General features: G+C 33.1%; 1 protein-coding gene across 1 annotated transcript; it reads left to right on the plus strand.

Moving 5' to 3' along the window:
- Positions 1–4,217: 4,217 nt before the first annotated feature.
- Positions 4,218–21,924, plus strand: dact1 (dishevelled-binding antagonist of beta-catenin 1). Its single transcript, XM_056477067.1, has 5 exons — positions 4,218–4,475; positions 12,060–12,823; positions 17,482–17,611; positions 18,780–18,935; positions 19,457–21,924. Exons 2-5 carry the CDS (start codon positions 12,506–12,508, stop codon positions 21,316–21,318), a joined length of 2,466 nt encoding a protein of 821 aa, XP_056333042.1. The 5' UTR covers positions 4,218–4,475; positions 12,060–12,505; the 3' UTR covers positions 21,319–21,924.
- Positions 21,925–25,260: the final 3,336 nt, after the last annotated feature.

Below are 25,260 nucleotides of genomic sequence, written 5' to 3' on the forward strand. Positions count from 1 at the left end.
GTTGATTGTCCTGTCTCTACAGATTTGATAAGTGTGCGATCAGTGTTCATTGTTTATGTTTATTCAGATGGCAAAGTTAGTTCGTATCATCAGCAGTACTCTATCTGTTTTTAAGGACATACTGTAGTCAAAATTATTTCGTTACTAAGTTTACAGTATGGTAATATCACTACAATATTATGGACTGAAAGATCCACTATTAATGCTGCTCTCCAAATGTAAACATCTTAATCAAACTATTACTGTCATGTATGATTTTCAACACATTTTGTAATAGGATAGTCAATACACACATGGATATATACACATAAATACACATAAATATACACATATATACACATGCATCTACCGAGAAAAGTTGAGTTTTTTTTTGTCTCCCTTGCATGGTATTGCATTCGTAAAGGGTCACGAAACAACAAAACACATTTTTTGAGATGTTGACAGTCATATATGTGTCCCACGCTGCTAAAAACACTATTAGGACACATATATTTCACTAAAAAGTAAAAATTTGTTGTTTTTGGGTTATTTCGAGCAAATTCGTTCTTCCGGTTTGAAAAGAAATTTTGAAGCTTTGTCACTGTGTTTAAATCCTTGTGTGAATTCCAGCGTGGAGACTGAATGTCTGTACCAGTATTACAGACTGAAAGATCCACTATAAATGCTGCTCTCCAAATGTAAACATCTTGATCAAACTATTACTGTCGTGTATGATTTTCAACACATTTTGTGACAGGATAGTCAATACACACACGGATATATACACGGACATCTATATAAACATGCATCTACTGAGAAAAGAGGAGATTTTTTTCTCCCATATGGCGTGCAGTATCAAATTCCATTAAAACAACACTCGTCCAGCAGTTCCTCGCATCCAATATCTCGTTTGTCACCGGGGGCATGCATGAAATGTTCTTAAATGAAACTAAAAGAGCCAAACTGCAGTAAAGTTGACAAATTAAAAACAAAACACTCGAAATGACATGAAACTCCAGAGGAAACGTGGATAGCACAGACACATTGACGTTAATCAAATTATGTGCTATAACATATAAAACAGAATCATGAAAGGAACATTCAAAAGCAGCTCATGTAAACACCTTAGTCATATTGTTGTCTTATTCAGATTAAGGAAATAATTCCATTACTGATGTCTATGTAAACGTAGTCACTGTCTATCTCCCCTACGTCTGTGTTTGTGTTGCTGCTGTGAAAATCAGCATGTGCGTGTACTAAAACTCCCCTTTTCGTGCAAACCCTTCCCTCTTTCGCCACTCGAACTTCCACCTAAACAAAGCTGAACTCATCTAATTCCTGACTTTTGGGGTTTCATGGCCCTTTAAAACAAAATCGATTGATCCTTTTGTTGTTAAGTTAAGTTAAGTTAAGTTAAGTTAAGTTAAGTTAAGTTAAGTTAAGTTAAGTTAAGTTAAGTTAAGTTAAGTTAAGTTAAGTTAAGATAACGGGTTTTTGCAGTCTACACAAAAAATTGATGGTTTCCACAAAATTCATTCATGCTGTTCCAACACAAATTTATTGTTAAAATTAATTAAATAATTATTTTTAAATATTTTTAACTTAAGTAAACTTTTTAAACTTAATTCAGATAGAGTTGTTTTGTTTTGTTTTGTTTTGTTTTGTTTGTTTTTTAAATATTTATGTGAATTTAACCTAAAGCAACTCATTTTAACTTTAAGTAATTTGAACAAGCAGCAGAAATCATTTTTTTGAGTGTATGACAATTTTTTTTGTCTCACTGGCGAGGTCTTTGGGTGTAAATTCAGAAGAATAACATTAGCGATATGACTGATGTGTTGTATAAATCAGCCTGTGTCCAGCGTGATATAAGATATAGGTGAGGGGTGACGATTGGTATCATGCTCATAAATCCACACGCCGCGTTTGCTCAATTTGTCCCCACAGCTCTGCATCTGCGGCGCCGTAGACTTTGATGTATTTAGATGTATTAATTTATTCCCTATGTTCCTGCCAGTCCTACATAATGGGGTCCTGTTCTCGTTTAATGGGCCTTACAAAATTCATAAGGTAATTACTGTGAGTGATTGGATTAGGTTAAAGCACAAATGTGACTTTGTACTAGCAAAAGCTGGTCGAAGGGAAAACTGTCTGGCTTTTTTTTGTGGGTCAGATCTATGTGTAAAGATTTGCATAAAATAATCAAGCGTCGGCTATAAAAAAAAGCAGTTCAATTTATTTTAATAGAGACGAATGGACACTTCTCAGTTCGACGGTTTTATGTTGGATTAGACTCAGTGAGCCTTTTTGGAAGTCAAAGGAAGGATTTGGGTTGTTTGTCTGAGAGATTTGATTTTGGTGGCACAAAGACTGAAGCCTTTTATCCAATTACAGTGTATGTATATCCCGAGTCACTTCCTGGCCCACTTTTCCATATCAAAGACAAAAAGTTTTTTTTTAAACGTTCAAACAATGGCAGCACGGTGTTTCGGTGGTTAGCACTGAGCCTCACAGCAAGAAGGTCGCTGGTTTGAGTCCCAGCTGGGCAGGATGGCGTTTCTGTGTGGAGTTTGCATGTTCTCCCCATGTTCGTGTGGGAGGTAGAATGTTCTCCAAAGTGTTGAAATAAAACTTCGCTTAAAACCTGGTGTTACAATCTGATACAAAACAATAAATAAATACATAAACAACTGAACAGACAGTTTCTTTTTTAAATATTTCCCAAATTATGTTTAACAGAGCAAGGAAATTTTCACAGTATGTCTGATAATATTTTTTCTTCTGGAGAAAGTCTTATTTGTTTTATTTCAGCTAGAATAAAAGCAGTTTTAAATTTTTTAAAAGCCATTTTAAGGTCAAAATTATTAGCCCCTTTAAGCTATATCTTGTCACGATAGTCTACAGAACAAACCATCATTATACAATAACTTGCCTAATTACCCTAACCCCCGTAGTTAACCTAATTAACCTAGTTAAGTCTTTAAATGTCACTTTAAGCTGTATAGAAGTGTCTTTGTAAAGTATCTAGTGAAATATTATGTACTGTCATCATGGCAAAGGTTAAAATAAGTCAGTTATTAGACATGAGTTATTAAAACTATTATGTTTAGAAATGTGTTGAAAAAAAAAAATCTTCTCTCCGTTAAACAGAAACGGGGAAAAATAAACAGGGGGGCTAATATTTCTGACCTCAACTGTATAAACTATATATACTCTGTAAATAAAGCTGGGTTCCACACAACTGATTTGTGTTGGGGCAACATGAAAAAACTAAGTTAACTTATTAGTTTATACAAATTTAAGTAGATAGAACATAAAACAATTAAGTTGTCCCCCCCCCCCCCCCCCCAAAAAAAAACTCTTAAGAATTGTGTTAAGTAAAAGTTGTATTAGTAAAAGCCCAGTAGTTCTTGTTGTGGGATACAAGACACATAATCCAGTGATTTACACTGATGTTTGAGAGATACACCAACAAATTCATTTTTGAGTTGCATCTTAACACTTATTTGAAAATGCTCCACCAGATGAACTGAAAGAGCTTCCAGAGGTAGGAAAACTACAAAAATGGCCTGTATATGAGGAAGAGCAAGGTGATCTGAGACACCAGAAATGGAAGTTTGAGAATAAAGCACTGGAGATCATCAAAAATGAAGACAATGAGATAAATCGAGTTAAAACTGTAGCATTAGAGGAAGAAAAAGGTGATGTAGGACACCAGAGATGGCTGTTTGAGAACCAATGTTTGGAAAGTATTTATAAAACAATCGATTCTGAACGCATTGATAAAAGTTACTTCAGCCCAACAATTGTTCTACACTCAAAAAAAGACTAACTAATTGTTTTATGTTCAATCAACTTAAATTTGTAAAAACTATTAAGTTACCTTAATCGATTTGTGTTGGGACAGCATGAAGGAATTGTGCAGAGCCCAGCATTTTTTAGTGTATCCTAAAAATCCTAAATGATTTGCTTCTCGTGGCACAAAACCTGAAGCCTTTGATCCGAATACAATGTATGTGCATCCCGGGTCACTTCCTGTCCCACAGTCACAATCACCACTGCCAAATTATTAAGTCTGTGCCCTGAAGCTCCTTTTTTCCTTCCCCTCCGCATCCGTGACCATATGACTGCGTGTGTGTGTGTGTATCAGTGTGCTTGTGTAAGCGTTGGGCCTGGGCTAATGTTTCAGAGCAGTTTGAGAAAGGTCACCAGCTGTGTTTCTAACATCTGTTCCTCATAGAAGCTGCCATTGGATCCCGTTTCCTCGATCCCGGCCGTGTTTATAGAGAGATGAAGCTTTGTGCTGTCTATGAGGCTGCTTTTTGACTCATCCTCACCGCCTGCTTTGCTGCAAATCAAACGAAACCGTGCTTTGGCTTCGGCTGACGTTGATGGACAGGACAGGGCTTTGAGCAGGCCGGTGTTTTTCATTAGACACGCAACTTCAATCCCCCCCCTTCTCTCTCTTCTGTGGAAAGAGAGCATCCATCAGACCTGTGAGTGAGCTTTATTTATTCAGATCAATACGCACAAAGTCTGCTGCTTCTGCTTCAGACGTTGCAAGAGATTTGGCCATAAATTAAGATAAAGTAATATTTAGAATCATACTCTTATCACTTTATTATTTCTATTTGGAGTTTTTGTGAAACGTTATGTTTAAATATGCAAATGAGTCTAGGTTTAATTAAATGTGCGCTAATTTGCATACACTTCTAGAACTAAAATCGGAACATTGGTTGATGTTAGGTAGGTTAAGAATTATTATTATACGTGTAGATATAATAAAATATATATTATTTATGTATTGTAATTAAAATCTTCAGAACCAAATTGTTTAAATGCAAGAAAAGAAACAATTAAATGTGTATTAGGAATGTTTCCTTTAATTAGACTGAAAAAATTGATTGATTGATATTTGCATAAAATCCAGTGTTTTTGCCTTTAGTGTCTAGTCTTAATTAGAATTTAGATGAGTTCAGCTTTTATTCAATAATAATTATTAATTAATTATTTATTATTTATTTTATTGGTTTTAATTAATACATTTTATTTGTATTATTATTTATTTTTATTGTATTTTATATTAACCTGCCTTAATTTAGCTTTAAATAGGAGTACAGCTTGTCCAGAAGTAATTAATATTTTATTTAATTTAATAATTTTATTATTTAATTTCATTTTAAGTTGCCTTAATTTAAATTTAGAAGAGAGTCCAGCTTTTCCAGACGAAGTTATTTTTTTTCATTTACTTTTATTACATTTTATTTTATTATTTTATTTTATTTTGTTAAAAGGGACATTTTTAAAGCAAAACTTTATTTTATTTTATTTGAACTCACTTCAATTTAAGTTTAGACCCCAGCCTTTCCAGAATTAATTGGTATTTAAGTAAATTTTATTATTTTAATAATTAATTTAATTTTATTTCATTTTAAGCAGCCTTAATTTTACTTTAGATAAAAGTCAAGCTTTTCCAGAAGTAATTAATAATTATTTTATTTTATTTTATTTTGTAAAAGGTTATATTTTTAAACCAAAACTTTAATTTACTTTAATTTGTTTATTTTATTACACTTTATTTTATTTTAACTCCTTAATTAATCTTATCTAAACCTTAATTTAAGTTTAGATGAGAGCCCAGCCTTTCCTGGAAGAACATACGCTGCGTAAAACAAATGCTGGATAAGTTGGCGGTTCATTCCGCTGTGGTGACCCCAGATTAATAAAGGGACTAAGCCGAAAAGAAAATGAATGAATGAGAGCCCAGCCTTTCCAGAGGTAATTAATATTTTATTTACCTTAATTTGTATTATTATTTATTTTATTTTATTGTATTTTATATTAACTTGCCTACATTTAATTTTAGATGAGATTCCAGCTTTTCCAGACGTAATTAATATTTTACTTATTTTATTTTGTAAAAGGTTTTATTTTTAAAGCAAAACTTTAATTCAATTTAATTAGCTTTATTTTATTTTAACTCGCCTTAATTTAAACTTAGATGAAAGCCCAGCCTTTCCACTAATTAATATTTTATTTTATCTTATTATTTTGTTTTTATTTTTATTTTGTTTTTAATTAATAAATTAATTTGTATTATTATTCATTTTATTTATTGTATTTTATATTACCTCGCCCTAATTTAACTGTAGAAAAGAGTACAGCTTTTCCAGAAGTAATTAATATTTAATTTATTTTATTTTAATATTCTATTTTACTTGGTAAAAAGGTAAATTTTTAAAGCAAAACTTTAATTTAATTTAATTTGCTTTATTTTATTACACTTTATTTTATTTAGGCTTGGATGAGAGCCCAGCCTTTCCAGAAGTAATTAAAATGTATTTTATTTAGTTTTTAATTAAATAATTTAATTTGTATTATTTAGTTTTTTATTTAATTTTATTTAATTAAAATTTTTAGTTGCCTAATTTAGCTTTAGATAAGAGTCCAGCTTTTCCAGAAGTAATTAATATTTTATTACATTTTATTTTGTAAAAGCAAAACTTTAATTTAATTTAATTTAATTTGTTTATTTTATTTTATTATATTTTATTTTATTTTATCTCACCTTAATTTAAGCTTGGATGAGAGTCAAGCTTTTCCAGAAGTAATTAATATTTTATTTTATTTTATTTTATTTTATTTTATTTTATTTTATTTTATTTTATTTTATTTTATTTTATTTTATTTTATTTTATTTTATTTTATTTTATTTTATTTTATTTTATTTTAAAGACTACTGTATATATTTAAAGCACACCTCCCTAATCTTTGAATGTAAAATATTAATTAGCTTCAGCTCCGCCTGAGCGGTCAGAATCTCTGTGTGATTTCTTGATTGATTTTACAGATGCATTTTCAAACAAATCTGATGTGTGTTTTGAATTCTCCACGTGTGACTAATGAGCTCGCTGAGAAACGTGACTTCGGCCTCTTATACAAGCAGCTGTAGAGTCTATTAGCAGAAATAATGTTTAAACATATGCTTTACATATCCTTCTTTTAGGAAACCTGTAGATCATTCTTTATTTGAGTCAGGGTTTAACCCCTTTTACTTGCCAATTATAATGTAAGTATGTATCAAAGATGTTTTTTTGTCAAAGTGGGATTTTTTGTTATTGTTTGTTTGTTTGTTTTTGTTGTGGTTGATAATCAAGGTTCATCATTATGATCATTCATTTATTAATTTTTTTCAGATTAGTTCCTTTATTCATCACCGGTCGCCACAGTGGAATGAACCGCCAACTTATTCAGCCAGGACTCGAACCAGCGACCTTTATGCTGTGAGGCGACAGTCACCCCTCATTATGATTAACTGATTTAAAATAAGGGTAATAAAATTCAGACATGAATGAAAGTACTAGACTTGTATGTATTTATATGCATATATTTACTTTTCATAAACCTGTAAGAGTTTGATTCTGTTTTTGTTTAATATCATAATCAGACAATCAGATAATTAACTGTAACTGTGCATATGAATATCATAATCGTACAAGATTACGGTAATATATTGTGATTTTTTTATTTTATTTGTTGTGATTGAGTATCAGTGTTATTACAAAAAAACAAACTCTTCTGAGATTATAAAAGATTGATGTTGTTTGGTCTAAAAGTAAATATCTGAAACATACCACCAACATGAAACAAACATTTTTTATTTTATGCAACAAAAACAAAATTGCTTACGTGACATCGTTTTTAATTTAAATTTAGATAAAAGTTCAGCCTTTCAAGAAGTAATAATAATTATTTTATTTTATTTTGTTTTGTTTTATCTCTCCTTATTTTCTATTTAGATAAGAGTCCTTCCCAGAAGTAATTTAATTGAATTTAAATAATTACTTTACTTTACTTTACTTTACTTTACTTTATGTATTTTTTTATTTTATTTAATTTCTCCTTAATTTATATATTTATTTATTTAGATAAGAGTCCTTCCCAGAAGTAATTTAATTTAATTTAATTTAAATAATTATTTTATTTTATTTTATTTTATTTTATTTTATTTTATCTCTCCTTAATTTATATTTAGATAAGAGTCCTTCCCAGAAGTAATTTAATTTAATTTAATTTAAATAATTATTTTATTTTATTTTATTTTATTTTATTTTATCTCTCCTTAATTTCTATTTAGATAAGAGTCCTTCCCAGAAGTAATTTAATTGAATTTAAATAATTTACTTTACTTTACTTTACTTTACTTTACTTTACTTTACTTTACTTTACTTTACTTTATGTATTTTTTTATTTTATTTAATTTCTCCTTAATTTATATATTATGTATTTAGATAAGAGTCCTTCCCAGAAGTAGTTTAATTTAATTTAAATAATTATTTTATTTTATTTTATTTTATTTTATTTTATTTTATTTTATTTTATTTTATTATTTTATTTTATTTTATTTTATTTTATTTTATTTTATTTTATTTTATTTTATTTTATTTTATTTTATCTCTCCTTAATTTATATTTAGATAAGAGTCCTTCCCAGAAGTAATTTAATTTAATTTAATTTAAATAATTATTTTATTTTATTTTATTTTATTTTATTTTATTTTATCTCTCCTTAATTTATATTTAGATAAGAGTCCTTCCCAGAAGTAATTTAATTTAATTTAATTTAAATAATTATTTTATTTTATTTTATTTTATTTTATTTTATCTCTCCTTAATTTCTATTTAGATAAGAGTCCTTCCCAGAAGTAATTTAATTGAATTTAAATAATTTACTTTACTTTACTTTACTTTACTTTACTTTACTTTACTTTACTTTACTTTACTTTACTTTACTTTATGTATTTTTTTATTTTATTTAATTTCTCCTTAATTTATATATTTATGTATTTAGATAAGAGTCCTTCCCAGAAGTAGTTTAATTTAATTTAAATAATTATTTTATTTTATTTTATTTTATTTTATTTTATTTTATTTTATTTTATTATTTTATTTTATTTTATTTTATTTTATTTTATTTTATTTTATTTTATTTTATTTTATTTTATCTCTCCTTAATTTATATTTAGATAAGAGTCCTTCCCAGAAGTAATTTAATTTAATTTAAACAATTATTTGATTTTGTTTTTATTTTTTTATCTCTTCTTAATTTATATTTAGATAAGAGTCTCGATGTGTGATTTTTTTATTGATTTCACAGATGCAAAATTTCTAAACAAATCTTCATTTAATTATTATTTTTATTTATTTATGTGAATATTAATGACATTTACATTTACATTTACATTTAGTCATTTAGCAGACGCTTTTATCCAAAGCGACTTACAAATGAGGACAAGGAAGCAATTCACACAACTATAAGAGCAGCAGTGAACAAGTGCTATAGACAAGTTCAGGTGTGTAAAGTCTAAGAAGCAAAGCATTAGTACAATTTTTATTTTTTTATTTTATTTTATTTTATTTTATTTATTTTTTTTTTTTATTATTTTTTTTTAATAAATATGTATTTATTTACTTACAGCTTATATTTATTTATTTACACACGCATGTTAATAATATTTATAATTTATAAATAATAAAATATCATAAATACATTAATATTTTAAATTATTTAAAATATATAAGCATATAAATAATTATTTCTTTATTTATTTGACAATAAAGTATATAAAGCTAAGTTCTTTGAAGCAATGCCCAGTCTTTGTTTTCATGACAGTAGAGGGCAGTCACTTCACCTGAGTGCCTTTAAATCAGATACACCTTTCAGAAATCGCCATTATCAAATTAGCTCTTGTCATTATCTGTATTACACGTTATTAAACATTTCATTGGGTCATTATATCCATTATATTCTTATATGACTTCTTCTATTTGCCTGTTCTTTTCAAAATTGTACCAAAATAATACCCTCATTTTGGACACTCCCATCAGAGAGTATTTAGAAGTGTGCTGTGTAAATATCTGCAATTATACAGAACTTAATATCATCACTTTACTATGATACATCCATAGTAAATCTTGATCAACTGATTAGTCTTTTTTATTATTAAGAAATTCAGACTTAAAATAAATGGCTACATTTGGTCGTTTTGGATGTATTTATATTTATTTCTCATATACCTGTAAGTATATGATCTGTTTTTGTATAATATCATGATCAGACAATCAGATAATCAATGTAATGGTGCGCATGAATATCATAGTCTCTAAAATCATTGCTTCACCATGATACACCACAGTACTTTGTTGATAAACTGATCTGATCAAATATGAAAATAAAATATGACATTTTGAAGAGAAATTAAAAAGTTGGCCATCTCAAAGCATTAAGGTCACTGGTTCGAGTACCGGCTGGGTCAGTTGGCATTTCTGTGAGTCTGCATGTTCTCCATGTGTTGGCGGTGCTGCGGTTTCCCCCACAGTCCAAAGACATGCGCTATAGGTGAATTGAATAAACTATATTGGCCGTATAGTGTATGAGAGTGTGTGTGAATGTGAGTGTGTGGGGGTGTTTCCCAGTATTGGGTTGCAGCTGGAAAGGCATCCGCTGTGTAAAACATATGCTGAATAAGTTGGTGGTTCATTCCGCTGTTGTGACTCCTGATGAACAAAGGAATTAAGCCGAAGGAATACAAATGAATGAATGAATAAAAATGTCTTTATAGATGTACTATGTAAATATCTTGGTGCATATGAATCATAATCATACAGCGCCCAATATACCATCGCTACTCTATAATACCACCATAGTACTTTAACTGATACAAAACAAATGACGTTCAAACAAAAAGTACAATTACATGCCTTTATGTCTTATTTAAATTATCTTGGGTTTTTTTTTAATAAGGTGATTAGATGATAGAATAATTTACTGTAACTGACTTTTCATGTAATTCTGGATAATATACAGTTAAAGTCAGAATTATTAGCCCCCCTGATTTAATAGCCCACCTATTTATTTTTTCCCCAATTTCTGTTTAACAGAGAGATTTTTTTCAACACATTTCTAAACATAATAGTTTTAATAACTCATTTCTAATAACTGATTTATTTTATCTTTGCCATAATGACAGTAAAGAATATTTTACTAGATATTTTTCAAGACACTTCTATACAGCTTAAAGTGACATTTAAAGGCTTAACTAGGTTAATTAGGTTAACCAGACTAGGCAGGTTAGGATAATTAGGCAAGTTAGGATAATTATTTGTTTTGTAGACTATTGAAAAAAAATTTGCTTAAAGGGGCTAATAATTTTGACCTTTAAATGGCTTTTAAAAAAATTAAAAACTGCTTTTATTCTAGCTGAAATAAAACAAAAAATCAGAAGAAAAAATATTATCAGACTTACTGTGGAAAATTTTCTTTGCTCAGTTAAACATCATTTGGGAAATATTTAAAAAAGAAAAAAAAAACAGGGCTAATAATTCTGACTTCAACTATATATATATATATATATATATATATATATATATATATATATATATATATATATATATATATATATATATATATAATTTAAATAAATATGAATTCAATATAAATAAATATTATAAAAGTACATAATTAGCGCAAATATATTTTTTCTATATATAAATATAATTTTAATAAATATAAATTAAATATAATTGAAATAAAAATGTGCATTAATATAATTTCCAATATATAAACATAATTATAATATATACATAATTACATATAATTACATAATTTATATAAACACAATTATAATAATTAAATATAAGTTAATTAAATATAAATAGATAAAATTTTCATAAATATAAATAAAATAAAATAAATATAATTGTCTCTATATAATATATATGTCATTAAAATAAATATAAATTTAAAAAATAAATATAATAAAAATAAATATAATTATTTCCAGACGAAAGTTTAAATATGCGCTTCTCCTCATCATTGATTTATGTACATATAGTAGAACAACCCAGAGTTCCTAAAGCAATGATTTTCTCAATATTTAGATTTTTTTGCACCCTCAGATTGCAGATTTGATCAAAATCTCAAATGAAATAAAAAAATCAAATGAAAGATTATTTATTCAGCTTCCATATATCATGTGCATGTCAATTTTTAAAAAGTCACTTATGACTGTGTTTTTTTAGTCCAGGGTCACACCTTTGACAGGATAAAAGAGTCGCTTCAGAAGGACAGAGGAGGAGCCCGTGAACACAGGCGGGCGTTAGGACCGGCGCGCCCACATCAGCAAGGTTTCCTCTGCGTGTGTGACTGAGCGCTTCACTGCAGGACACATTCAGATCCCAGTATCATCCGAACGGGACGCATCAGCACCGTCTCTGTGTCTCTCTCTGTGTGTATGTGTGGATTTACACATTATATCCTGAGCTTCAGCAAGGACAGCATGCTTTTAAACTTCATGTTTCTATGGGACAAATAGTTTTGCTCACATTTCATGATTTCTTCTTTTTTGGGAATTTTAATTCCGGATCACTTTTTACGCATGGAGATTGTCTGAGAGCGCGCCTCTCAGATGCACTCTGCACATAGGAAGAATCTCTCCACAGGTCTATTGGTTTCATTGGATTTATAAATGAACGAGTGGTCAGAGATGCTGGTGTGCAGGGATTATTGCGCGCTCATGATGCGGGATCGGAAGGAATGCGACGCGCGCTGCTGTCGGGACGGCGAAGTGGAGCGGGTTCGAGCCCGGGAGCGCTTGGACGCCACTGTCGCGGGACTGACCGAGCTGGAGTACCTAAGGCAGAGGCAGGAGCTGCTGGTCAGGAGTGTGTTGAGCTGTCCGGAGGCTGCAGGACAGGACAAACCCTGCTTGACAGTGGACGACAGCTATCTGAACACTGAAGAGAAACTTCTGGAGGAGAATATTTTGTTGCTTAGGAAACAGTTGGTGAGTCACAGACTAACATTATTTTTATTTATAAGTAGTCGACTGAATGGAATGAATCAATGGATTTACTATTTTTAAGGTTGCAAACTATTTATATAGTAACGTTCATCTTGTTTTGTTGAACATTACTATATAAATTACTACATTAGAAATGTTCAACTTGATTTGTTTGTTTAAATTCAACCCAAATACGTTGTTTACAACTACTTACCTTTAAAATGTCAATAAATCCAGTGAATCATTATTTTCAGTGTGTGTATATGTGGCGCAACACCTTTTTATTGTATTTATTAGTATTATTATTGCTATTATTTCGTTTATTTATTTATTGTCATTCTTTTTTCCCTCTTTCCTATTTTGAATTGGCATATTTGACCTTTTATTTTAAGATACTATGGTACTACTACTTTATACTATGGTAGTAACATAGTACAGTCATTATTGTTTTTGCATGGTACTCCAAAATACCTAAAAGATAAACCTCGGTATTTTCAGGCTATCAAAAACAGGGTAATACCTCTTTTGTTAGTGATGATTATACTATACTATATTATATACCATTGTACGCACCCAGCATCTTTTTGCAGTTGAGGATTAATAAGTAATTTCCAAGTTAAACATGTTTATGATTTCGAATGCATTATATACAGTTGAAGTCAGAATTATTAGCCCCCCTTAGATTTTCTTTTCTTTTTTAAATATTTCACAAATTATGTTTAACTGAGCAAAGAAATTTTCACAGTATGTCTGATAATATTTTTTCTTCTGGAGAAAATCTTATTCGTTTTATTTCGGCTACAATAAAAACAGTTTTTACTTTTTTTGAAAGCCATTTTAAGATCAAAATTATTAGCCCCTTTACGCTATATTATTATTCTATAGTCTATCGAACAAACCCTCGTTATACAATAACTTGCCTAATTACCCTAACCTGCCTAGTTAACATAATTAACTTAGTTAAGCCTTAAAATGTCATTTAAGCTGTATAGAAGTGTCTTGAAAAATATCTAGGCAAATATTATTTACTGTCATCATGGCAAAGATAAAAGAAATTAGTTATTAGAAATGAGTTATTAAAACTATTATATTTAGAAATGTGTTGAAAAAATCTCTTTGTTAAACAAAATTTGGGGAAAAGATAAACAGGGGGGCCTGTTTATCAACTTCAACTGTATATATATATATATATATATATATATATATATATATATATATATATATATATATATATATATATATATATATATATATATATATATATATATAGTGCTTGAATTAATAATGGATTAATTTTATAATTCTACTAGCATAATTTTTTATTGCCAAAATTTCAGAAGTAGTTGTATTGAGTTTTTTGTCATCTAGTCAGACGTCAGTCATGACACATGTGACACTAGAAACCCAAGCCTTATAATCATTAGAATGACATTAAAACAATAAGAAAACCATTAAAAAAAACTTCCAGGAGATTGTAAAACATCCCAGAGTTCCTAATGCAGATCTAGGAGGGGGTCTGACTGGCCTGAATGAGATTAGTTGATGGGTTTCAATGGAAATGAACTTTTTTACAAGCTCAGCTTAAGCCCCCCTGCTGTAGAGGATGAGCGAGATTAAATTTAACAGTTGGGCCAAAAAGACACCTGGTTCCACTCGGGGTATTTGCAAACATCTCCATTATTGTAACCCTATGCATTGCGGTGAACGTATTGTGTATACACAAAGTAGAATTACAAGATTTGGATTCAAATTCCATGCTTTGCCAAAGCCTCAGACTTGTACACAAGTGGTTGAATCTTCCCCGATGTAGTCTGGCATGATTATACTTGTTTATCTTGAGGTCCGTCAGTTTGCAGGCCGCATACCCACATCTGCACTAAAGTCGACGGTAATGTGTGAATCATATAATGCCTAATGTCCTTATGATTCCTCAAGAATAAACATCCAGTCCTCTGCGGCCTTGTGCTGTGAATTAACTATAAACAGTAAATGTAGCCTCCTCTCTCCCAAAGCCCAGGCCGTCAACAGTGGTCTGGGGTAAATTTGATGCCGTTTCAAAATAACCATTGGTGTGCTTTGCAAATGGCACTTTGTGTAAAAATGGTCTGCACAGGCCAGCATGCTGAGAGCTCAGGGCCCATAAATCACCCGCGGCCCTCCTGTCAGGACCAGGCATTTTTTACAGCCTCGCTCTGCAGTGGAGGAAACGCCATTCCTCCGCTCCATATAGCCTGGAATCTGCACTGCATTACTTCCCCTGTCAGCGAGCAGCAGTTAAAATTTGCAGCAGATAACATGCCTCTGATTATAGGTCATTCGAAGCAGTGTCCGTCTGCTTTGAAGGGGCCACATTTTCCTCGGTCTGCCGTTTTACCACGCTTAATTTGGAATGCAGCACATGATACGGGTGTTGTCAGATGCATCCAATTGCTGTCTAGCGGTGTGTTGAAGTTGAATGTTGTTCCCATGCGAGGTGTGACTCTCATTTAGTTCATTACGTCTTGTCTGATCAGCTCCGTGAGGACTTTAGAGTTAGGAGGATATATATGTTAAAAAAAACATGATCAGACACAGAAGATAGGATATACAGTTGAAGTCAGAATAATTAGCCCCCCCCTTTGAATTTTTTTTCTTTTTTAAATATTTGCCAAATGATGTTTAACAGAGCAAGGAAATTTTCACAGTATGTCTGATAATATTTTTTCTTCAGGAGAAAGTCTTATTTGTTTTATTTCGGCTAGAATAAAAGCAGTTTTTGCTTTCGCACTAATTTGGTAATACGAACAATCTGCACCCTGTGCTAGAGGCCTGCAACAGCTACATTGGTTTACATTCCAAATATAAGAGGTCAGTTTTTAATAAAATCAGTTTTTAATTTTTCAAAAAACATTTTAAGGTCAAAATTATTAGCCCCTTTAAGCAAATTTTTTTTGATAGTCTACAGAACAAAAACCATCGTTATACAATAACTTGCCTAATTACCCTAACCTGCCTAGTTAACCTAATTAACCTAGTTAAGCCTTTAAATGCCACTTAAGCTGTACAGAAGTGTCTTGAAAAATATCTAGTCAAATATTATTTATTGTCATCATGGCAAAGATAAAATAAATCAGTTATTAGAAATAAGTTATTAAATCTATTATGTTCAGAAATGTGTTGAAAAAATATTTTCTCCGTTAAACAGAAATTAGGGAAAAAATAATTCAGGGGGGCTAATAATTCTGACTTCAGCTGTATGTGCACTGTAAAAAAAAGTTGACTCAACTTAAAATTTTAAGGCAACAAACTTCAGGATTTTTTTTGTGTTTACTCAACTTGAATCGAGTCAAGTGAATTAATTGGTCAACTTAATAATGTCCTGAAGTTTGTTGCCTGAAAATTTTAAGTTGAGTCAACTTTGTTTTTTTTTTTTGTTTTTTTACAGTGTAGTATGTGCTGGGTATATGACATTTTTTCCCTATAATTATTACATCATTATTATTATTACAATCATTATTAATGATATCACTGTTGCCGTCATCACAGAATATTACTTTCATCATTACTAATTTTAGTATTATAACTGGTATCATTCACATTATTATGAGTATTTTTATTATTATTACTACTAAGCACTGTTAAAATGTAATGACAAAAAGTCAAGACAACAAATATCAATCTGTTGCATTAACATCTTTTAATAAGTTAATAATGTTTCAACTAAAAAAGTTAAGTTATACAACATTTAACTTAATATTTTAGTCAGTTTGATTGATGTTGAAGTTGAGATGAGAAAAGAAAAGTTCATTTTATCCATTCATTTTACTTCAGCTTAGTCTTTTATTAATCAGGGGTCTCCACAGTGGAATGAACCGCCAACTATTCCACCAAATGTTTTACCTTCCGGCCACAACCCAATACTGGGAAACACCCATACATTCTCACATTCACACTCATGCACTACGACCAATTTTGTTTACCCAATACAGTCTTTGGACTGTGGAGGAAACCGGAACACAGAGGAAACCCTCGCAAACACGGGGAGAACATACAAACTCCACACAGAAACGCCAACTGGATAGCCTGGACTTGAACCAGCAACATTATTGCTGTGAGGCGACAGTGCTTACCACTGAACCACCATGCTGCCCAATTTATTTTATTTAACAAAAAAATTAAGGCAGCAAGAATTTTTTTTACAGTGTGGATGCTAAATACTATTTAAACACTACCATTATTCTGAATGTCATTGCTGTTTACACATTCCTGTTATTTCTATTTCTATTCTATTGCTATTTGTGAGTTTCCTGTTGTATATTTTGCACTCATAATAATAAAAAGGAAGAAAAAAGGATGTGCTTTATGAAATAAAATTGTTTGCAGATTCTTGCAAGGGCTGTAGGGCAGAACCACTTTAACGAAATACAAAAGCCTCATTGAATCAACTTAAATAAACTACTTCAACTTCTTACATTTAAAAGAATAAAGTTTTTCCAACTTATTTATTACTGAAAACCATAATAAATTAAGTGGAAACTAAATAAATCATGCTGTTGTAACAAGCTGAAGTAATTTGTTTAAGGTTTCACATTTTACAGTGCGGTTTTGCTATTATGAAGCTGCTGAAGTACTAAACAAAATGTTTTCTCCACATCATCTTTTCATGTTTTGTTTCTTTATAGAACTGCCTCAGGAGGCGAGATGCAGGTTTGATTAACCAGCTCCAGGAATTAGACCGACAGATCAGTGACCTGCGGCTGGACACTGAGACTTCGCATGAACATGTGGAAACCGACAGCCGGCCAAGCTCTGGTAAGTATTTGTTGTGAAACCATAACACTTTGAGAGGGGCTTGAATTCTGAGCAATACATGTTTAATTATCACTCGAGGCTTGGCAGAATTGATTACCAACAGACTGTTTGCATAAAACCAATCTGCATGATCAGCGTAGGCAAAAAGGATTCCAAATGAAACTAATTCACAAGCACAGAAAGGCATTTCTAATGATTGTTAATCTCCTGCAATTACCTGAGGGTGGTAATCAGACGTCCTGTTTAAAGGATATCACTCTGCATAAGACTACTTTATGTGCTTTGGGCCTGTAGTAGCATGTGTACCTGCGAGCCCTAATGTCTGTTGGAAAAAGCTTTGCTTGTTTTTGCTTTCGCACTAATTTGGTAATACGAACAATCTGCACCCTGTGCTAGAGGCCTGCAACAGCTACATTGGTTTACATTCCAAATCCAAGAGGTCATTTTAGTGCTGGGACTGACTACACTTTTGTTGGAGGAAGGTTAAATAAAGTGAAGATTGATTACATCTGCTCTGATTGTTAAAATGTCCTTGTAACCGATTCTAATGTGAAGTTCTTCAACCTTTAAGTTGGTGTTGTTTCCTTTGCAACCCAAAGGCGGACCTTTGATTAATGCAGGCAGATATATTTAGTGTTGTTTGCAGTAGCTGTAATGGTTTCATTACTTAGATCACCATTTTAATGCTAATATCAATTGTAATGCATGGAGATCTGGTTGCTGGCTCTATTTCCTCTGGCAAATGGATACCTTCCTGGAAGCTACATGATTCAAATTGTAATTAAAAGGAGGTTCCAGAAGAGAGCTCACTTAAAGGGATAGTTCACCTAAAATGAACATTTACTCACTCTTTAATCTCCCTCAAGTGGTTACAAACCTTTATTAGTTTCTTTCTTCTGTTGGGCACAAAAAAGAAAGTCAAAAACCTGTAATCATTGACTTCCATCATAGGAAAAACAAATGCCTGGTTACAGGTTTTCAGAATTTTCAAAATATCAGAAGAAAGAAACTCATGAAAGTTTGAAACAAGTAAGGGTGCGTAAATTAATTGTAATTTTTAGTGAACTATCCCTTTAAGAATGAAAAGCACAGTCTTTGGATCACCACCTCATTCCGGAAGATGTCAAATGAATGTGTTAATGTCTCACCCTCTCTCTCTCTCTCCCAGGCTTTTACGACTTAAGCGACGGTGCTTCAGGATCCCTCTCCAATTCCTCCAACTCTGTGTTCAGCGAGTGTTTGTCCAGTTGTCGTTCCACCACCTGCCTGTGCACCCCCCTCGACACCTCGCTCTGTGCCTCAGAGGGAAGGCTTAAGCCTGCAGGTGAGAGTCTCCTTGTGACGGTTTGAGGTTTCTGGGTCATTCACACTGGTCTTTACGCGTCAGCAGTCTTCCATGTATTCTGGAAACACTCTTTTCTAGCTTTGTTAACCGAATGCAGAAGTATTTACTTAATGGTGATTTCTTGCTCTGCTTAAAAGCTGGTTTCACAAAGAAAGGACGCTTTGTTCGTTTGTTTCTAGTTCCGTCAAATGGCATCCATTTTTTTGTGTTCCATTACCGTTAGCACTCTGTAATCCCTTAAGCTCTACGCTGCAAATTGAGGTGAAACAAGAGAAGTTTGGTTCCAAATGGAGATAGAAACAGTTTCACAGCCTTGCTGATATCTCTCCCAGCCACACCTATAAGCTAGGAACAAAAGGCTCATTAGCACATCAAAACTAATCAACCACCCACCCAGATAAGGGCCCAAAATAATCTCCTTTCGCAGGCCATGGCATCTTGAAAATAGTTGTTTTGATAATCAACTAGTGTTAACTGTTGTGTCCTTCTTGGATTTGCAGATGATCCGGGCAGTTGTGCAGAGTGTGATTGCCATTGTGAAGACTCCAGTTCTGGAACAGTTCGCAGGTCTCTTTCTGCTTCCTACTCCCCTTCCCCAGAGAGCTCCTGCGATGGCATTTCCAAATTTCACTGTGACCTAATTGCCAAAAATGGTAATGATGTTTACCGGTACCCCAGCCCTCTCCATGCGGTGGCTGTCCAAAGCCCCATTTTTATCCAGTCGATGACAAGTCACCTGAAGGATGATTGTAACTTCTCCAAGCCTGGCGAAGCATTGAGTGATGAACAGAAACCCGAGCAGGTTGTAGGCTCTCAGAGTTCATCTTGGCATGCCTCTCAGATGCTACCAAACAAAAAACTGGATAGTTACATCTTTGGGCTTCTTCAGAGGAGGGCACAGCCCTTGAGGACCAACAAACCCAGAACAAGCATCAATACTGACCCCTCCAAAGGCATTTTAAGGCAGGCTAGTCTTTGTTCACGGGCCCCTGCTGCTGTTCAAGCCCAGCAATGGACCTCTGACCTCAAGCCAAACTGGCAGACATGTTTACAGGATGCATCAGCAACTAGCACTGAACCAAGCACAGCTTCACCCCAAAGACAGTGGTCTGCTGAGTCTAAGGGAGGAACTCTTCAAAATGGAGCATACTTGTCTTCAAGTCAGCCACAGAACAGTTACTCAACCACCAATGATAACACTAATTGCCTGTTGAAGAAGAAAGTTTCTGGAACCAGTAAAGGTCAGCCATTAAGTGCTACACTGAAAGATTGCCCGGATTTAGGCAGTCCAAAGGCTGTTTCCTCTCCCAAACTCAACAAGCATTGTTTTTATAATGTGGATGACAATAAAACAGGACAAGCAATGAAAGCAAGTCCTCTAAAGAGGAGTCCTAAGACTCAAACTTCAACAAGTTGTGGTAAAGACTCAGAGCAGTTGGCTCCAGAGTTGGTAAGCCTTGGTTCGTCATCACAAAGCCAAGATGAGGGAGGTCCTCTGGTCAGTGCCCAGTATATTCCTGCTCAGAAACAGAATGTAAATCTTCAAAAGGGTGGCACCAAGAACATCAAGATTGTCAAAGTGAAAAATTCCGCCAGTTCAAAAAGTAGACCTCAAGTGTTCGAGCATGCTTCAGAGACTGTCCGCGACAAGCATCGAACAGGTTCTAGGAGGACTCGTCAAGTAGATGAAGTCCACCACTTGCACAAATCCTCCAAGAAGGCCTCTGCTAAAACTAAGAGAATCCCTGCCTCCATCCCTGAAGGACGAATCCTGGAGAAGCACACCAGTTCGTCAGGGGCTCGATCCTCTACCCAGAGACACCATGGGCATCACCGACATCATGAGGCAGTGCTGGCCAAACCTAAATACAAGCGCAACGATTTCCACCGGCGCCCGAGGGGTCTCTATGAGATCCCCTATGAGGAGGCTTATAGAAGGGCCCACCGTAGGCAAAAACGAGAAATGTTGAGCCACATGTATCTGCCGTCTAATGCACACTACACCAGCCCCTACGCCTACGTGGGCAGTGACTCTGAATATTCAGCAGAGTGCGCCTCCCTCTTCCATTCCACCATTTTGGACACAAGCGAGGATGAGCGCAGCAACTACACTACCAACTGTTTTGGGGACAGTGAGTCGAGTGCTAGCGAGGCCGACTATGTAGCCGAAAGCAGCACTAGCAGTGACTCTGAGGGCAGCGCAGGAGTCAATTGGCGCCAGATCAGCCAGGCAGGCTCAGGATCCCATGGAATGACGTCAGCACAGGCGAAGGCATTTGTTAAAATCAAGGCTTCCCACAACTTGAAGAAGAAGATCTTGCGTTTCCGGTCAGGCTCCTTAAAACTCATGACCACAGTGTGAGTGATTTTAGGGACACTAAGATCAGTTAGGATGCGACCAATGAAATTGGCTTGTCTCCATTATTACACAATCAAGTGCCTAGACAGAAATCAGCTGCATGGCCTAAAACTGTCTGTCGGTCAGCTGGCAATTCAGATCTGTCCAGCACAACGCCTTCCCCTGCACTTTTCACCCCCTTGATGTCATTGTCCTTAGGCTTTTTTTTTTTTACTTTTTGTTTTGTATTTATTATTAATTCAGCTTTGGCTGTAACACATCTACATAGCAAGAACTATGTAAATGCAAGGTTTAAACATGGTTTACTTTTCTAAAGATATTTATAACTTAATATATTTGGTTTGCCATACTTGGAAATGGAATAGGAAGTATGAATGAACTGAAGCAGTGTACTACAGACGCAGTCTGTCTGAGAAATATTCGATGCTACCAAGGCTAGTTCACCTACTGATCATTAAGGGCTTTTGTTAAATGCACATTAAATATGCATGAGCAACAGCTTCACCATTTACCTTATTAGCTGTAAATTACCCTTTTGTAACATAATTGTTAATGTATGTTGATTTCCTGTGTATTTTTATTCTTTATTAAATCCCATTGTTAAAATCCCCCTGTCTCTTTGTTTATTTGATGCCAATGGTACATTCGAATGCAAGAAACCATGTCCAAGTACCAGCATGAAAATAAAATTGCAGCTGTGTTTAGTTTCATGGGCTGAAATTTGAATCTTCCTATGTCAAGGGCATGTCGACCCAACCCAACCCCCCGCCAGAGCCCATAATAGTTAAATGTGCCACCTACTTTTAGTCTCTGCAAGTGTTTAGCAAACAAACACGTCAAACCCTTCCTCCTCCATGCCATCTGGGTAGCATCGTTCAAGGACAGCAAACTCAGCAGTGCAGCTGGCCATCCAAACATGAGGATCAGATGTTGCATTTATTTCTTATTTCGTATACAATAGACAGTTTCTAATGGCAAAGAAAAATATATAAATACACAGAGCGAAGATATAAACCCAAATATACAGTTGGTCAAAATTAACAGCCCTCCTGTAAAATGTTCAATCTTTTTTTTAAATATTTACTTATTGATGTTAACAGAGATTGTTTTTTTATTGACACTTTTTTAAACATAATAGTGGTAATAACTAATGTCTAATTTATTTGATCTTTGCCATGACAGTACATAATATTTTACTAAGGAAACTTGTATTGAGTTTAAAGTGCTATTTAAATTCTTAATTAGGTTAACTAGGAAAGTTAGGTTAATTAGGCAAGTCACTTGACAGTTCACTTGGCGGTTCTGTAGACCAGTGTTTCCCAACCCAGTTCCTGAAGGCACACCAACAGTCCACATTTTCAATCTCTCCCTAATCAAGCACACCTGAATCATCTTATCATAACATGAGAAGAGACTCCAAAACCTGAAGTTAATGGGTCAGATAACGAAAACATCCAAAATATGTACTGTTGGTGTGCCTCCAGGAACAGGGATGGGAAACACTGCTGTAGACAATCTAAAAAAAATAATTGGGGGCTCATAATATTGAGCTCAAAAATTGTTTTAAATAACTGTTTTTATTCCAGCCAAACTAAAAAGAAACAGTATGAAATTAAATACTAAACATTTCCTAAACATCACTTGGGCAGTATTTTAAAAAAGGATAACAATTTCACAGAAGCATAATAATTTGCCTTCAACTCTATATTGGAAGAGACAGTGCAAACCTGTTGAACTCAAGACTGTTGTCCTTACATGATTCCCTGACCTCTCGTTTTTTTGGCTTGTGTACCTCACAATCACGTTGAGGAGATTTCCCTTCTGTCTCCAGAATCTAGCAAAGATGGCCTCCTGGAATTGCTCTGGCTTTTTAAAGCACAGTGCGTCTGTTTAGATTACCGCAGCTGTGTGAAAACCAGACTGTGTTCTCCACTTTCTGGCATTTAGGAGCACATGGCGTTTCCTGCCTGGTTACAAGATGTTTCTTTATCCGTGCTGAGACCACTAAATCTAACAGGCAGAGTCAGTTAAAGATGGTTTATTTACTTTGCGCTACACCAATAGATCTTAAACATCTTAGACTAAAGAGGGAGACTATAAAGCATTCCTTACATTGTTGTCAGATTTATACCATTAGTCCTGTGGTTACTAAATACATTCAAATGGAAGAGATTTGCATGTTAGTTTTTATGAACTAAAAGTTTTTTTCTATTGTTATTTAGAAAGCAACAGGAAGTCTGAAAATTTATTTTTGATGTCACAATTGTACTTTTATTGCACTGTGAATATAATTTCTGAGAAAGTGCAACCAACAAAGAATTTGACCTATGGATGGATGGATGGATGGATGGATGGATGGATGGATGGATGGATGGATGGATAGATAGATAGATAGATAGATAGATAGATAGATAGATAGATAGATAGATAGATAGATAGATAGATAGATAGATAGATAGATAGATAGATAGATAGATAGATAGATAGATAGATAGATAAGGATAAATATAGATAGGTGGATGGATGGTTGGATGGATAGATAGACAGACAGAAGGATAGATAGATAGATAGATAGATAGATAGATAGATAGATAGATAGATAGATAGATAGATAGATAGATAGATAGATAGATAGATAGATAGATAGATAGATAGATAGATAAGGATAAATATAGATAGGTTGATGGATGGTTGGATGGATAGATAGACAGACAGAAGGATAGATAGATAGATAGATAGATAGATAGATAGATAGATAGATAGATAGATAGATAGATAGATAGATAGATAGATAGATAGATAGATAGATAGATAGATAGATAGATAGATAGATAGATAGATAGTATTCAGCATAATAAAGAAACTCATAAAGGTTTGGAACCACTCGAGTAGATAGCGAGTAAACTTTTTATTTTTGGGTGAACTATCACTACGATGGATGGATGGACGGATGGATTAAACTAGTTTTATTACCGTACTTTAGTACTGTCCTAGTATGTACAAGAATACCAACCATAATGTTTTTGTTTTTTGATACATACCATGGTAAAACCATATATTTTTTTAGACCTGTACCATGGTAGTACCATTTCATCCTTCATATTAAATACTATTTAAAATGAATACTAAAGCATTAAGTACCATGGTATGTTATGTGTGAGTAAATAGTGAGTAGGCTTTTTATTTTGGGTGGAACTATTCCTTTAATACTCCGCAAAAGAGTAATACCAGAGTTTTGAGATAAAATCCAGCGATACTGAATGTTGTAGTTTTTATTTTAAATAATTATTATTATTTTGTTGAGACATTCACTATTAAACTGGTGTTACCGCCTTACTATAGTACTGCCTTAGTGTTTTTACAAGAATACATAGAGCTTTTCTATTTGTTTTTTGGCTACATATCATACCATATGATTTAGACCTGTATCATGGTAGTACCATTCAATTCTTCAATATAAATACCTTTCAGTACCATAGTATTATCTTCATTCTTTAATATATTTCAAAATATCTTCTTCTTTGGAACCACTCGAGGGTGAGTAAATAGTGAGTAAACTTTTTTTTTCGGTGAACTAACCCTTTAATACTTTGCAAAAAAAGCAATAACATGGTTCTTCTGAGACAGTCCTAACTGTTGTAGTATTATTTTATTATTTTTTTGTTGGGACATTTCCAACTGGTCTTAGCACCTTACTAAAGTACTGCCTTTGTATTTTCTACAGGAATACATAGTGTTTTTGTGTGTGTGCGTGCGTGCGTGCATGTGTGTGTGTCTTTGTCTTTGATTTTGTCTTTGTCTTTGTATACCATACCATATTTTTTAGTCCTGTACCATGGTAGAAAATTCCATCTTCATTCTTTTTCAACAGAAAAATAGAAACTCATAAATCTTTGGAACCACTTGAGGGTGAGTAAATAACAAGTACAATTTTTATTTTAGGGT

Source organism: Danio aesculapii, chromosome 17 (genome assembly GCF_903798145.1).
Source record: "Danio aesculapii chromosome 17, fDanAes4.1, whole genome shotgun sequence".
In the NCBI taxonomy this organism is placed as follows: domain Eukaryota; kingdom Metazoa; phylum Chordata; class Actinopteri; order Cypriniformes; family Danionidae; genus Danio; species Danio aesculapii.

Excerpts from the sequence above, each read along its gene's own strand:
- dact1 (XM_056477067.1), top strand. The coding sequence starts at position 12,506 with ATGAACGAGTGGTCAGAGATGCTGGTGTGCAGGGATTATTGCGCGCTC. Across the intron at positions 12,824-17,481 it reads TGTTGCTTAGGAAACAGTTG|AACTGCCTCAGGAGGCGAGA; the intron begins GTGAGTCACAGA and ends GTTTCTTTATAG. Across the intron at positions 17,612-18,779 it reads CGACAGCCGGCCAAGCTCTG|GCTTTTACGACTTAAGCGAC; the intron begins GTAAGTATTTGT and ends TCTCTCTCCCAG.